Genomic DNA, 13,690 nt, shown 5'->3' with positions numbered 1-13,690 from the left:
CCCTGACAAGGCTCAATGCATTACCCCTTACACTTCTTGAGCTTACTCTGGGGATTTCTAGGAGTTAGGCTATGTCCATATGATTTACTTCCACTGTTTAATTCAAAATTTACTGATATTCCCGATAATTGACTGACATCGTCTGATATCTACTGTGCAATCACTCTATACTACTGTAAACCTATTGTACATCTACTGTACAGAGTTGTTGTATCCCACTTTATCATATTGGACAGAGCTGCCGTATTCCACTGTATCCCACTGGACAGAGCCACTGTATTCCACAGGAGTCCACTGAACAACTCTGTACTCACAACACTGTTTCCCGCTGTATATTTTTTTTTCAGTTATGTTAAAGAAAGGAATCAAAATATTACTTTTTTTTATGTAAGATAAAATTTGTATGAATTAGTTTTGATTATCTCCTTTTGCTTCCGCGAAAGAGAATCGGCTTATTTTTCTTTAAATTCTTTATTACATGCGCAGAATCAGAAACTTTTTTCAGGGGATGGAGTCCGTGGTTTCTCAACATAACTGTAAATGTTGCTATTTCTTCAAATCTTCAAATGTTTGAATAACCTTCATTTACAATGTGTCTATTGCATGTATATGATTTGATGTAATTAATTCCGGATGGGCAATTTTTCTTTTTTTGGGTCCGGTAAAACTAAGTGTATTATATAACTTTCGCCCAGCATCTCTGTGCACATGGTTCAACAAGAACGATAAACGAATTGCAACGCATATGTATTTATGCCTACTTTAACGTTAACGTCCTTGATCTTGTTTATATATACTTAATTTAATGTAGACATAACGATTACTCTGTATTTAGAGCATTTACGTACAAGTATTGCTAGGGTGGATTTATACATGGCGCCATTATGACCCATGCGTAGTGAAACGTTACTTTGATAATGATTGGCCCCTTAGTATTTTGTATGAATATTTCAATACTGTATTTTGATCAAATAGTTTTCATTTGCTAACTAAACTGCTACTGGTGGAATTATTTGTTGCACCCATAGAATTGTGTGTCATTAGTAATTAAGAGTTATTCCCCTTTGTGCAGTAAAGTAAGGTAAAGCGCCAGGTTTGTTTACATGTTTCGGTGAAATATCTACATAATATTTTCCTTGCTACCAGAAATAATTTTGATTATTTACTTACATTTATTAATGAATGAAATTAATGTATGGTTGTTATGTAATTACTAATAAATGTTGTATTGTTTACAGTTCTTACGTTGAAGAACCAACAGTGAATAAAATTCTTCATCAGTATTAAAGACATGATTTATTTGGATGGCCAAGCCAGCTACAATAACAATAATTCGAAATAGAGGAGAAGGATAGCCAGATAGAACATCAAAATGTCTTTTAAGTTTTACTTCACAATAGGATCAGTGGGGTAATACCTGTATATAGTAAACACACATCAGTAAATCAAAATGTGTGAAATTGTCCGTCTGACACCTTGCTCAAGATGTTCACTAATGGTTTAATAGGGGTATGTATGATATTAGGAATATTTAAAGAACATGAAATATATATCAACGACAAAACATGCATGAATAAACAGAACAATTTTTATATTCATTATTTTAGGTGAGTTTGTAAAATTAAGATTATGTCGGATATTAAATATTGTATAATGTAAAGTCACTCCTCTTCTCTTTCTCTCTATACTAACCACTGAAATCAAAATAAGTATGTTGTTAAAAAAAAATGACCTTTTAACATTTCTCTATTTATATATACATATTTTATCTTCTATTGCACGGCTTATTGTCATAATCCAGTTACATCTCTACATCTCTCTCTCTCTCTCTCTCTCTCTCTCTCTCTCTCTCTCTCTCTCTCTCTCTCTCTCTCTCTCTCTCGTTAGTTTTGAGTTTATGACATTTTTACCATTTAATTACTAAACAAATAAGAGAAGAAAATAAACCCCGAAATTTAAGATATATCAGGAACTTAGTATCTAGGAGTAATAGAATCATTCATTATTACGAGTGTGGGATAGTGAAATTCCACCGAGGGGACAAGATTCACTGTCTAGGACGAGGCTTTGCCGAGTCCTAGACCGTGAATCTTGGCCCCGAGGTGGAATTTCACTATCCCACACGAGTTTAAAATGAATGATTATTTTTCTCGCATTATATTAGCTTGAAAAATGATGTTTGACAACTTTCTGTTATAACGTTCAAAAGATTACTTTCGGTTTATCCCTCCGCGTGCTTCAAATAGTGCAAGTTAAGTGAAAGCATACGACAGTTTTTTCAATTAAAATATGAAAAATTGTAATTAATTATGCAACACAATTACTTAATGGATAATCTCAATGCACTATTTTGCATTTCCCTACAGCAGACAACGTTTGTTTACGTTTTAAAACGGCGTAGTAATACACAGTGTAAGACAGAAAAATCTCACACTGCTGTCTCACACCGGACAAACCGATCTCACACCGGTGATAATGCGAGAATCCCCTGTCCCCAACCTCTTTTTGTTTGCAGCAAACATTTTTTTCTTCTAAAATTTACATATTATGATGAAAACGTCCCCTTCCCTTTTTAGGAGAATTTTAAAAACTGAAATTAACAGGGAAATTGACTACGCGCAACCTCCCCCTTATATATTTAGACTTTTATTATTGGCGGGAGGTTGGCAGATTTTCTTTTCTGTAAGATTTTTTAGATGAGTCTGCTCCACCCTACCGCATTCAAAAACGACGCTTCATGCCTGTCAATTAAGAAAAAAGACTTAGCTTATGACAACCTTCCTTGATTTTTTATTTCTTTTTATTTATTGCAGAAGCTAGATTGTCATAGACGTTTGTAAATAAATGATAATATATAATATAGAGTGTTATCGATGTATTGTCACTCAAGTTCATAACATTAAGTATTCATAGCACATTATTATTATAAAACAAGCAAACAATGGGTAGATGTCTAGTCAGTTAAAGAAATGTTTATGTAAGCTACACATTATATCAATTTTAGATTGTGCTTGTTACTCAGAAATCTAGTTTAAAAAGTCAAGTTATAATATAATTTATATAACTAGTAATTATTGTATATTGTTTGCATTTAAATTAATTAAAAATTGCTATCTTATTGAAAAAATATGTGTTGAGAATTCTCCCGAATGGAGGTCATAAACAAAATTCGATATTACAAGGGCATACCCTTATTTGAATAAAAAAATTAAATGATAATTAAATTCTTCTTTTCTGGTAGATTCTGAAAAGTGCTGCTGCTTTGTATAAAGTTTTTCCTTTATTAGAATAAATATCAAAGAAATGAGCTCCGGTTGTAATTTATATTCTCGTCGGCACGACCATAAAGTAAACCTTAACAGTGCTGCGGACACGTGATGCTTGACAATTTTTGATTCGTTTATTGAAGCCTTGTAATCTGATGTGTATAAGAATTCTTCGATATATCTAAGCACAAAACATATTGTGTTATTCGCTATATCGCTATAGTGTGTTTTTTATATTGGTGATTTTTTTTTCTTAGATTGGCTTGTGAAATGAAACATAGCTATAGATCGGCTATTAACTGAGATCAGTCATACAATGATCGGGTGGCGTCACGGACATCGCATTTATATGCCTTTCCAATACCTTATTTGTAGTGAAAGTTGCCATACATGTTGAACTAAAAGCAGACCAGAATTTGCATTCTGCAACAATAAGGAAATTTTTATAAGAACACGGAGAGTTTCAGTACTTTGATTACTTTTCACAAGATAGCGTTTTAGAAGTAGGGTTTATAAGCAAGAGAGCCATGCTGTGAGAGGGCCGATGCAGTGACAGTGCATATCATAGGACGTAAAGTCTTTCCCATTTAGTATTGTAGTTGGATCTTTTAGACGTGACTGAATAAATCTTTCCTGGTTTTGCACATTTTTTTTAAAATTAAAAAAAAAAACAATTGTAATACCATACCGATAAGGCCGGAGCCATAACTGTAAGAGTTGTGCTGTAATAACCGCGTCTGTAAGAGCTGGCGACCGTTTCACTAACAATTCGGAGATCGTAAACGTACGAGTACACTTACGATTTCAGGACGTGCACGTATCCGAGCGTTTCACTAAACCTATCGTAAACGTAGCACTTACGATTTGCGAGTTACGTCCAACTTTGCGGAACTCTTCTGTCAACGGAGGTATTTTCTACACTAAGCAGACGTAAACAAACCTTGACAGACGACACCATTGATGACAATTTTCGCAAATTTAAGCGAACTGGACAGAGGAGTCCATCAGTATACTGGTGGATCTTGTTACAGATCCCGAGCGATGGGCTGTTATTCGATGGAAATTTAGCCCATCGCTCACCGTCCAAAAGAAACAGCGGGTCTGGGAGGAAATTGTTGAGAAGTACTTTTTAAAAAAAAAAATATACAATACAGTCATACCGGACGTAGTACCGAAATGATAATTGTGAAAATATATTTCTGCATGTATGTAAAATAATGTAGGCTATCTAGATTAGTATACCTCTCAAATTTTTCATCGTATGAATTTTTTTCTCTATAAATGTAAATATCTGACAATAACTTTTTTTCCATTGATATACAGCTCAGTTAAAATTTTAAATAAAATTGACTAAACGTTATTATAATTGCTTAGTGACAAAATAGTGAATGAGGATATCATTGAAATCATGGGCACTGTGTATTAATTTTAATATTGTAATGTTTTGAATGTATGCATTATACATGTATATATGCAAATATGAACAGTGTATTTGTTACACATGCATGTATTCATTGAAGATCCTTTATACAACTGTTATTAAGATAGTAGATTTTCCAAAATTTATTTGGGTACATGCATGTATGTATGTTGGCCTATAATGCATTTTCTGAATTTTCAGAGTGAATGCTACATGTAGTTCTGCATGTGTCAGAACAGTTAAAGACGTCAAGAAAAAATGGCAGGACATTCAGAGCCACACAAAGAAAGAGGAGGCCAACAGGTATAAGAGAATGATTAAGCACTTACGACATATCTAGACGGATTCACAATGTTTTGTTGCACATGCATTTTTACTGTACATATATATTAATCAAATTACTTAATAATATGTTCAGCTGCAATTCATTTTTACTTCAAGGTAATTTAAGATCAAGCTAATGTTGTGATTATTGTCAAGACACAACATAGCTTATTAAACATCTAATTTTTTAATGTGACAACGTCAAAGAAATATGGTCAAAACTGTGTACGGTTATGCAATTAGGTAAACATGTAATTATAGGTTATGGGCATTTTTTTTTAAATTATATCACGTTAATGTTATGTAGATCTGAGAAGGAAAATGAAACCTCACAAAGTCTGAGAGAATATGTAAAGAATTATTTAATAAGAGATATGAATTACATTACAATGTACTTAAAATTATCGAAATATTAATCAAAACTTAAAACATTAATAAATACATGTGTATATTGCGATTACTATTGTATACCCTAGACACTTAGGGTCTGCGTATGTGTATAGGTGCTACACCCGGGGACCATGTGATGGACTGTATGTAGATGTCTTTGTCCTCCGGGTTAGCCATGGTATTACATGTACATGAACATTTATAAAATATATTTCTATCGATCACTAAGATAGCTTAATTTGTATTTAAAGAAAGATATATACCAGTTTTTCTTAGTTTGATATATACACAAGTTGTGTGTGCACATGTATATTACATACATATTACATACATATAATGGGTCCTCTTTACATGTATGCATCTTTAGAGATTATCGACTAATCTTTATTTCATAAACAATGAGAAATTATCTACCAAAATCAAACATTTTATTTTTATATATTTGATAATATGTTGCTTTAAAGACAACCAGTTAGTAAACGACTTTTTTAAAAGTCATCTTAATGAGAGCATGTACATTTTTATCCAGCATTAATATAAAAATTAAGGAAATTAAGGACTTGAACAATATGTCTGTTCACTAATAATTGAAGTTCTTGTACACTTTGTTTGTTCTTATAAATAACAGATAAGAACAAACCCGTTTGCTTAAAAAAGATAACAAAATACGCAGTGGATAACTGTCATAATCTCTGTGAAATTAGTGTGAATAACAAAGATTCAAGTTGCAAATGGTTTTATGAATCTATTTTTTTTTTTTTATCAGACATTACATTTCAATGAACATTCAATTTTCGTAAATCAAATTTTAAAAAACGAATTAAAGGAAAACTGGCATTTGGCGTTTCAAATCATTTAACTCATTAGTACAAAAAAAATTATCCGATCGACCCGATATAAGAATAAATAATTCGTGGAGGGTGTAGGTTCTTACAATGTTGTAAGTTTGGCACAAGTCTGGTTGTTGTTATATATAAAACAAAATATAACATTTCCATTTCCATCCCCCTTTCTCTCTCTCTCTCTCTCTTTCTCTCTCTCTCTCTCTCTCTCTCTCTCTCTCTCTCTCTCTCTCTCTCTCTCTCTCTCTCTCTCTCTCTCTCTCTCTCTCTCTCTCTCTCTCTCTGATTTTTAAACCAGGGTTTCAACCCCCGTATTCTCCTTACCCCTGGATCAGAGGGTGAACTAAAATGCATAAGTACATTATAACATCAGAAATATATCTTAGCCTCGCACTGATCATAAAAGTAGCAATACATACATAGTCTCAATAACATGTTTTATTTTAGTCATTGTGTATTGATTTTTTGAAGAGCTCAATGCGGCTGTTTCAAGGACCTCCCTACACATTTACACCGCATGTTCTCAAATGAAATAAATTAAGTGTAGTAACAAAAAGCATTCAAACTACCCTTTAATTTTACTGGAATATGATGCAAAGATATATCATAAACAAGTGAAAACCTTTTCGGTCGTCTCAAAATGTTGTTTGAAATAAAGACTAACGCCCTGGCTTTCATATTTTAAAACATGTTTTGAAATCTGAGGTTATTATGCAAGTCAATACCAAAATTCGCATTTATTTGCTTTATGTCTTCAATATTTCAATTATCATTATCAATATGATAACTACAATTATTGATATTTTCCAATATATTATGACTTACAGATAACACGTATCCTTGGGTATGCCTGTCGGGACCTCCTTTAATCCTTTGTTATTACAATACACATCCGTCCCCGTACACGAACTCGCCGGTCTGCACGTACAGGGAGCGGGACAGGCGACAGTCGTCATGTCAGAAAACACAGTGTTAAGTAAAACAGTCCACAGCATGAGATAAGTTCCATACACCAAACGATTCTTATAATTGATCTCCATTCCTTGACTTTAAAAAAGCTATTCTAACTTGATGTGTAGTAGTTCAAACTCTAAAACCGTTTATAATGCAGAAAAGCGCAAGGTTCAGAAAGGATACTGATGGGTTAAGGTTTTCCCAATCATTGCGCATAGCATTGCGCATGATCAGTTAAACTGTTTTAACCAAGAATTTTATATATAAATCACACTAACTTTTATATGTTTTGCAATAAAAATAATCAATCTTAAAACCTGTTTTCAGATTTATAAACAAATGAATTATTCTAAAACAAATAAAATAATAATGTTTTATAGTAAAATGTCATTCTGAAGTACATATTGTATTTGATAATTGGAGGTCATGGAAGGTTCGCCCAAAAGTATCCCCATAAGTGGATTTCCTTTTATTATGTAAGTGTCACCGTTCATAAACGTGTAAAATAATGAAACATCGCAGCTAGCATTGACATGACACGCGTTAAATGTGTCTACAGGTAAAATATTCCCCTAGTTTAGTGCATGGAAGCAGTGTGTTTTGAGTAACCGAGTGGATGTAACATTTAATTTTAACTGGATTGAGATAAAAGTAAAATTATTTGCCCAATTAGAAAGGAGAGTAAACGTATGCATGACGTGAAGAGTTTTTAAAACGGTCAGTCATACGAGCAGGATTTACAGAGAAATTAAATCTTTTGTATAATAAATATCAGCCGGTTCATTGTTTAAAATGAATTTATTTCTCTCTCTATTGCTTCTGATGGAAACATTTACGCCTATATACACCTGTTATAGGGATATAATCATAATCAAATTAAAAACGGTATTTGATTCCGGGTTACTCTTCTCATTGGCTAGATAAAAAGTGCTGAAGAAAAGGAAACGTATTGTATCACACGTGTTATAGGTGAACATTTATAAAAAGAAGCTAAATAAAAATATTGATATCCATTGAGCAATTTTCCTTAATAAAGAGCTCCAGGCCCCTCTCTCTATCTACATGTAGCTGTAACTCTCTGAAACACAAACTTCCTTGATCTTAGGAAAGATTGTCCTTAAAGGTTTGGTAGGAATATCGTTCTGAAGCGGTTTACTTTAGAGGAAGGTTCTCCGTACAAGAATCCCCTGTTGTGGAGTTTCCTTTTATTTTAAGATCACCGTTTGAAAGATATCGTAGCTAACATTAAATAGACATACGTTAATTTCTATTTATTGAATTGTTCTTTCGATTTTTAAATTATTTCATAGACTGGCACTAATTGACATTATGATATTGTGAAAGACATTCAATAGAAATGTGTGTACGAGTAAAATGCTTTCTTTTGTGACTGCTTAATAAATGGAAGGAATACATTCTGAATAATAAAATGCTCTGAATAAGAATGCATTCATGTCAGCTATTTAAGTCTAATACATGTACAATTATTTCTCTAATTTTGAAGGGATATTAATTGAAAACATAGGTATATTTGTGTTTACTTTTAACCAAATTCTTTCCATCGTATTGTGACTGGTTTTGTTATATAATAGAGAATTTTTTAGGGAAAAAAACGTCATGTTTTAAATTTGATTCTATAGCGGTCACTTGATCACATTTGTAGTTCTCCTGTGTGATCGTTTGCTTCATTGTAAATGTGTTGCCCCCCCCCCTCACCCCCCCCCCCCCCCCAAATATTGATCGAGCTGAATTTTTTTTTCAAAAATCGAAAATTCAAATGTGGCAGAAATCAATTTTTGGCGACTCCGTCAGTTAAAGTTCCTCCTAATGAGTTTCAGTTTGCGTTCTGTTTGTTTATTCGTCCAGTCTGTGTGAACTCAACCACCCCGGCTGTGCAACCGAAAAATCTCGTGTCGCTTTCGTGCACACAGCCCTGGACATAGATAGCCCCAGGTAATATGTAATTTTAAAAACACTTGGAATGGTGCTTTTACTGCAGAGGTCAATTGTTTAAATATTAATTTAACGTTTTACGTCAAAGATCTTATGTTTATAATAATTGTATTTGTTCTCATCTTTAAAAGTTAATGATATACGTTGTGCGATACGGTCCTTCGCCGAAATAATTAGGGTACTGCAATAGTCGGCAGTTTTCTTATTTCTTTGAAATTCACTTGACTTCACAGAATAGCAACATACTTGTCTCCCAAAAATAGATGCACTTCTGAAAGCTACACATAATCGACTTTAAACCCAGCAGAATATATCAAGCCTGACTTTTCAAAATGAGAGATCGTAAAATTGTAGCCACTATGAAATAGTAAAGAACAGAAGAAATAATGTCTGTGACTTTCACTTCATCTTCTTATTTATAAGTATGAATCCATAAATTTTTGTTTCATTATTTAAAAAGTGTTTATGTTCTCTCAAACTAAGATCTGCAGAATTTCAGTATCTCTACTTAGAAATCATTTAGTGATACTGTGAGGATGTGTGATTATGCATCCTGATGAACTTACATAAATCAACAGAACAAGTATGAAATTTTTTAACAAAATATTTAATAACAAAATAAAATAAAATTAAACAGAAAATTCAACGAGAAAAAACCAAACAGAGAAAAAAATATACAAATCAAATAATGAAATGAAGGAAAAAGTCTATATATTCAGCCCGGTTCCGGTGCACGTGGTGTTTAAGAACCCTCAGGTGAACACGTGGTTACAGTCAGGTTTAGGTATATCGGCAACCACCAGAACTAAGTTGAAGTACATGTAGAAAGTTCACATGCTGCACGGGTCTATCGAGGCTTCATTAGACGAAAGTTTTCCTTGGAAATCTAAATAACCAATGGCCTCGTCCACGCTGATTGGAGGTTTCTTTCAATAAACTCAATATACAGAATATAAGTTTTCAAATGACACAAATTATATAAATATCAAACTTTCACAATATTAGGTTAAAGCACGTATCTGCATTGACGATTATAAATTGGTAAAACTGCGAGGATCACCCTCAGGTATAAATTCATAAGTAGTTTTAGAGATGTGTCGAAAGGGCCGCCGTAGTTCACTCACTCACTGTAGAACAGCGGTCTCTATAAATTATCCCATGAAAATGGAAACGGCCACTCATAAATACAGGAGCCGGAAATATTTCAGCACCCAAGAACCCTCCTTCCCTGACAGGTATTGACGTTCTGTAGGGACGGGGAAATTTACAGCAAAACAAGGCAGAAAAGACCCTGATAAAATAAACGAAAAGAAAAACATACTACCGAAAACCTATTCAAACACGTGTGGTTAAAACGTACAAAAATGGGTTGTTTAAATACCTGATGTTTTTCTAAAACAGGCCCCTGAGCACTAGACGGGATGACGACCACGTCTATCGGCTGATGTTCCCGGGTACTACCCGTGCATACTTTTACCAACTATTTAAGGTATCAACGAGGGGCTCCCCACAGGATTGATATGTTACCACGGTAACCAAGGGTCAAAGTATTAAAACAAGGGGCTCTCCAAAGGATAAACCGGAAAGGTGAACCAAGGGGAATTATAATTATACACAACGAATTTTAGTTTGTTACAGATACAAATAGACACTTCTCAATGAGGAGAGTGCAAATATACATACATGTACATGAACAACAAGTACATGTAATTTACATGTATATGTGATATGATATAAATAATTGTAAAACATAGGTCGATTTCGTGCCGCACAAAAGTGGCAAAAAGGATTTTTGATCCAGTGGGAGCTCTGCCGCCCCCCCCCCCCCGACTCTTTCTTGCAACCAAAATTTCCCTGAAATTTACATTTAGAACATGTACATTTTTAAAGATTTGAGTATTCTTTTATTTGCTTGTCAAGATTTCCGATAAATTATGCTCTTCCTTTCAAATATAACGCCGAGTGCCTGTATGGGCAAACATTATACGGAGAGTTGTCCCTCACACTGAACACCTCTCGTATAGCGCACCCTCGGGTGGGGGAAGGCGTCCTCGTTCATTTACAGTTTGTGTTCGTTTCAATCTTTTAATTTTAACGCTGTATTTTACATAAAATATTTCATGTCTTAGCGGTAGAGGTGTAAGTATGAGTACAGGGAATCGAAATGTTTATTAAACATAAAAACACTGTTTTCCATGAATCAACGAGGTGGATTTTGTGTTCATCACACTATGATAAAGTTTCAGTTTGTATCACCTGTCATCAGTTTTACATAAACGTATTTTAAAATCGCTTTGATTTTCTGGTCGGAATAATTAAATACACATACATTTATGATGTGTGTTTTAAGTTATCATAAACTAGATAATATCCCGCACAAGCGCGGGAATTAACACTTAAAACATTTTAAAATATGATACAATGCTTCGTGTATATGGCCTCTATTCTTGTTGTTGCAGCTGTATGACTGAAAAAAAAAACCTGCAAACTTTTTTCATTTTTCCCAAAGCAAGGAGTGGCTGTACAGTGCGTCATTTCTTTTTTCTAAATTTTGTTTTTTTAGGTCTTTAAGCTAAAATTCACTATAACTGATATCACTGTCTCTAAAAAAAATCAGATAAAAGACTGTAACCTTAGCAGTCCCGATTCATTTCTCGTTTTATGCACACAGCCATCATCTATTCATACAGACGTAGAGTTTTCAACACGATTTGTTTATGTTTCACAAATTAATGTATATGATTTACTACCATTCTGCAGAGGTATAAAAAATGTTTGTAGTTTTAAAAACGATAGATGAACCCCCCCCCCCCCCTTTCTCCTTACACTCGTCAGGGTCTAATAGGTATCGATAAGAGGTCATTTTCACATGACCTCTACACTTTGTTTAAACCATGTAATGGGTGAATAACATTTATCTAATGAAACCTTTGTTCAATTTTCTTGAACAAAGATTTATGCACACTTCTCTTTATCTCTGTCGTTCTTTATTTTTTTTTCTCTCTCTTTCTCTCTATCTCTCTCTCTCTCTCTCTTCCACCACACAAAATCTTCCTTGATGTAAAGATAGAATGTATTTTAAGGAGAGCGGTCTAAATATATGAACACAAGACTGGGTTTTCCATAAAAGAGACTTGTCAGACACTTGTGACTTTCCCTGGTCGCTGGTTATTTCCCTGATATAAAGATTAACAATAGATCTACATTTGCATCAAAACTGTCTACACTCGATACCAAACCGTCCTAATCTCAAGAGCCTCATCTTGTGATTTGAAGAGCGTTTCCTTAGTAGAAAGTGGTTCTATTCCGGAGTCGAATGGCGTGATACAAAATGCATCCGTTCCACAAGAAAAATGAAAGTGTTGGTACTATTTATGTGCCTTGCTTTTGATCCCACTTCTATGACCACTTAGCAATGCCGCTTCATCATCAAGAAAAGTTTGATACGTGTAGTCCACAGAATCTAGTGGGGAGTAACTAAAACCGTACACGACCACAGAAAGAAGCGCGTACAACAAAGAATGAATTATTAAACAATAAATACAAGTTATTCGCTCTGTCTTAATTATCAATTTTAAGAACGTTTTTCGTTTTGTGCAGATTCCTACATTCATTCATGTAGAGAATGGAGTCAAAAACAAACAGATCAGACGTTTTGATTTCAACTCTCCTAATAAAAGGAGGCCTAAATTAACCCGCTCAATAAACAACGGACAGAAAAAACAAGTTTATAACGAGCATCAGTGATAACTAAATCATACCATACCCTATAGTAATTCTGGATAGAAACATGCGCGAATATGAGAGGAGATTAATCTAAGAACTATCATATACATATAGTTAGCTAAGAATAGGATTTGAACCCCGCTCAAACAGTAACACCCCTAATATCCATTCTAAGATGTATGTCCTAAATGTAAAATAACGAAATCACAACACCAAACGAATATGGAGAGCCATGTATCAAATAGTCTTAATTATATCATGTACTGTATCTATATATATTTACATCATCCAGTGTCTTTGTCTATGATAACACTACGTATCGATTTTGTACTATATAACCCATAATACAAAAGACGACAAATTGAGGCGCCGGCGGGGTTTGCTTATTTGTAATTAAAGATTTAATTGTATGATGGCTTAAAATTATATAAATATAAGTAATAAGGAATCATTCTTTGAATATTATGAGGTGATATTTTCGGTCGGGCCGTGATCAAATCTATCATAAAGTCCTTCGGACTTTATTGGATTTGATCACACCCCAACCAAAATTATCACCTCATAATACTCAAAGAATGATTCCTTATTTAAATCAAATAGTCTTAATTATATCATGTACTGTATCTATATTTAAACTATTACATAGAAATGAATCCACCAGTGCGAATTCTGACGTTTTTATACTCGACTTTATATGGTCCGTTGACTGTATGCTCATTTCAAGGGTAATTATAACATCTAAGCGAGATATGTAGTTAAAAGTTATTCACAACTCACATTATCACTTATTATCAGGCAAGAACTTTATAAAATAT

General features: G+C 33.7%; 1 protein-coding gene across 17 annotated transcripts in view; it reads right to left on the bottom strand.

The window, feature by feature from the left end:
- Positions 1-7,501, bottom strand: part of LOC128183990 (slit homolog 1 protein-like) — a 116,952-nt gene extending 109,451 nt beyond the window's left edge. For 6 of the 17 annotated variants that reach the window (XM_052853245.1, XM_052853244.1, XM_052853242.1 and 3 more), the window contains exon 1: positions 7,068-7,461. In XM_052853245.1, the coding sequence (XP_052709205.1) occupies positions 7,068-7,282 (215 nt within the window). In that variant the 5' untranslated portion in view covers positions 7,283-7,461. Of the gene's footprint in view, positions 1-7,067 lie in introns of all 17 variants that reach the window. The other 11 variants (XM_052853250.1, XM_052853249.1, XM_052853248.1 and 8 more) reach the window with 7 other exon arrangements.
- Positions 7,502-13,690: the final 6,189 nt, after the last annotated feature.

The sequence above is a fragment of the Crassostrea angulata genome, chromosome 5, assembly GCF_025612915.1.
Source record: "Crassostrea angulata isolate pt1a10 chromosome 5, ASM2561291v2, whole genome shotgun sequence".
Taxonomy (NCBI): Eukaryota; Metazoa; Mollusca; class Bivalvia; order Ostreida; family Ostreidae; genus Magallana; species Magallana angulata.
This window is presented reverse-complemented; position numbering and strand designations above follow the sequence as displayed.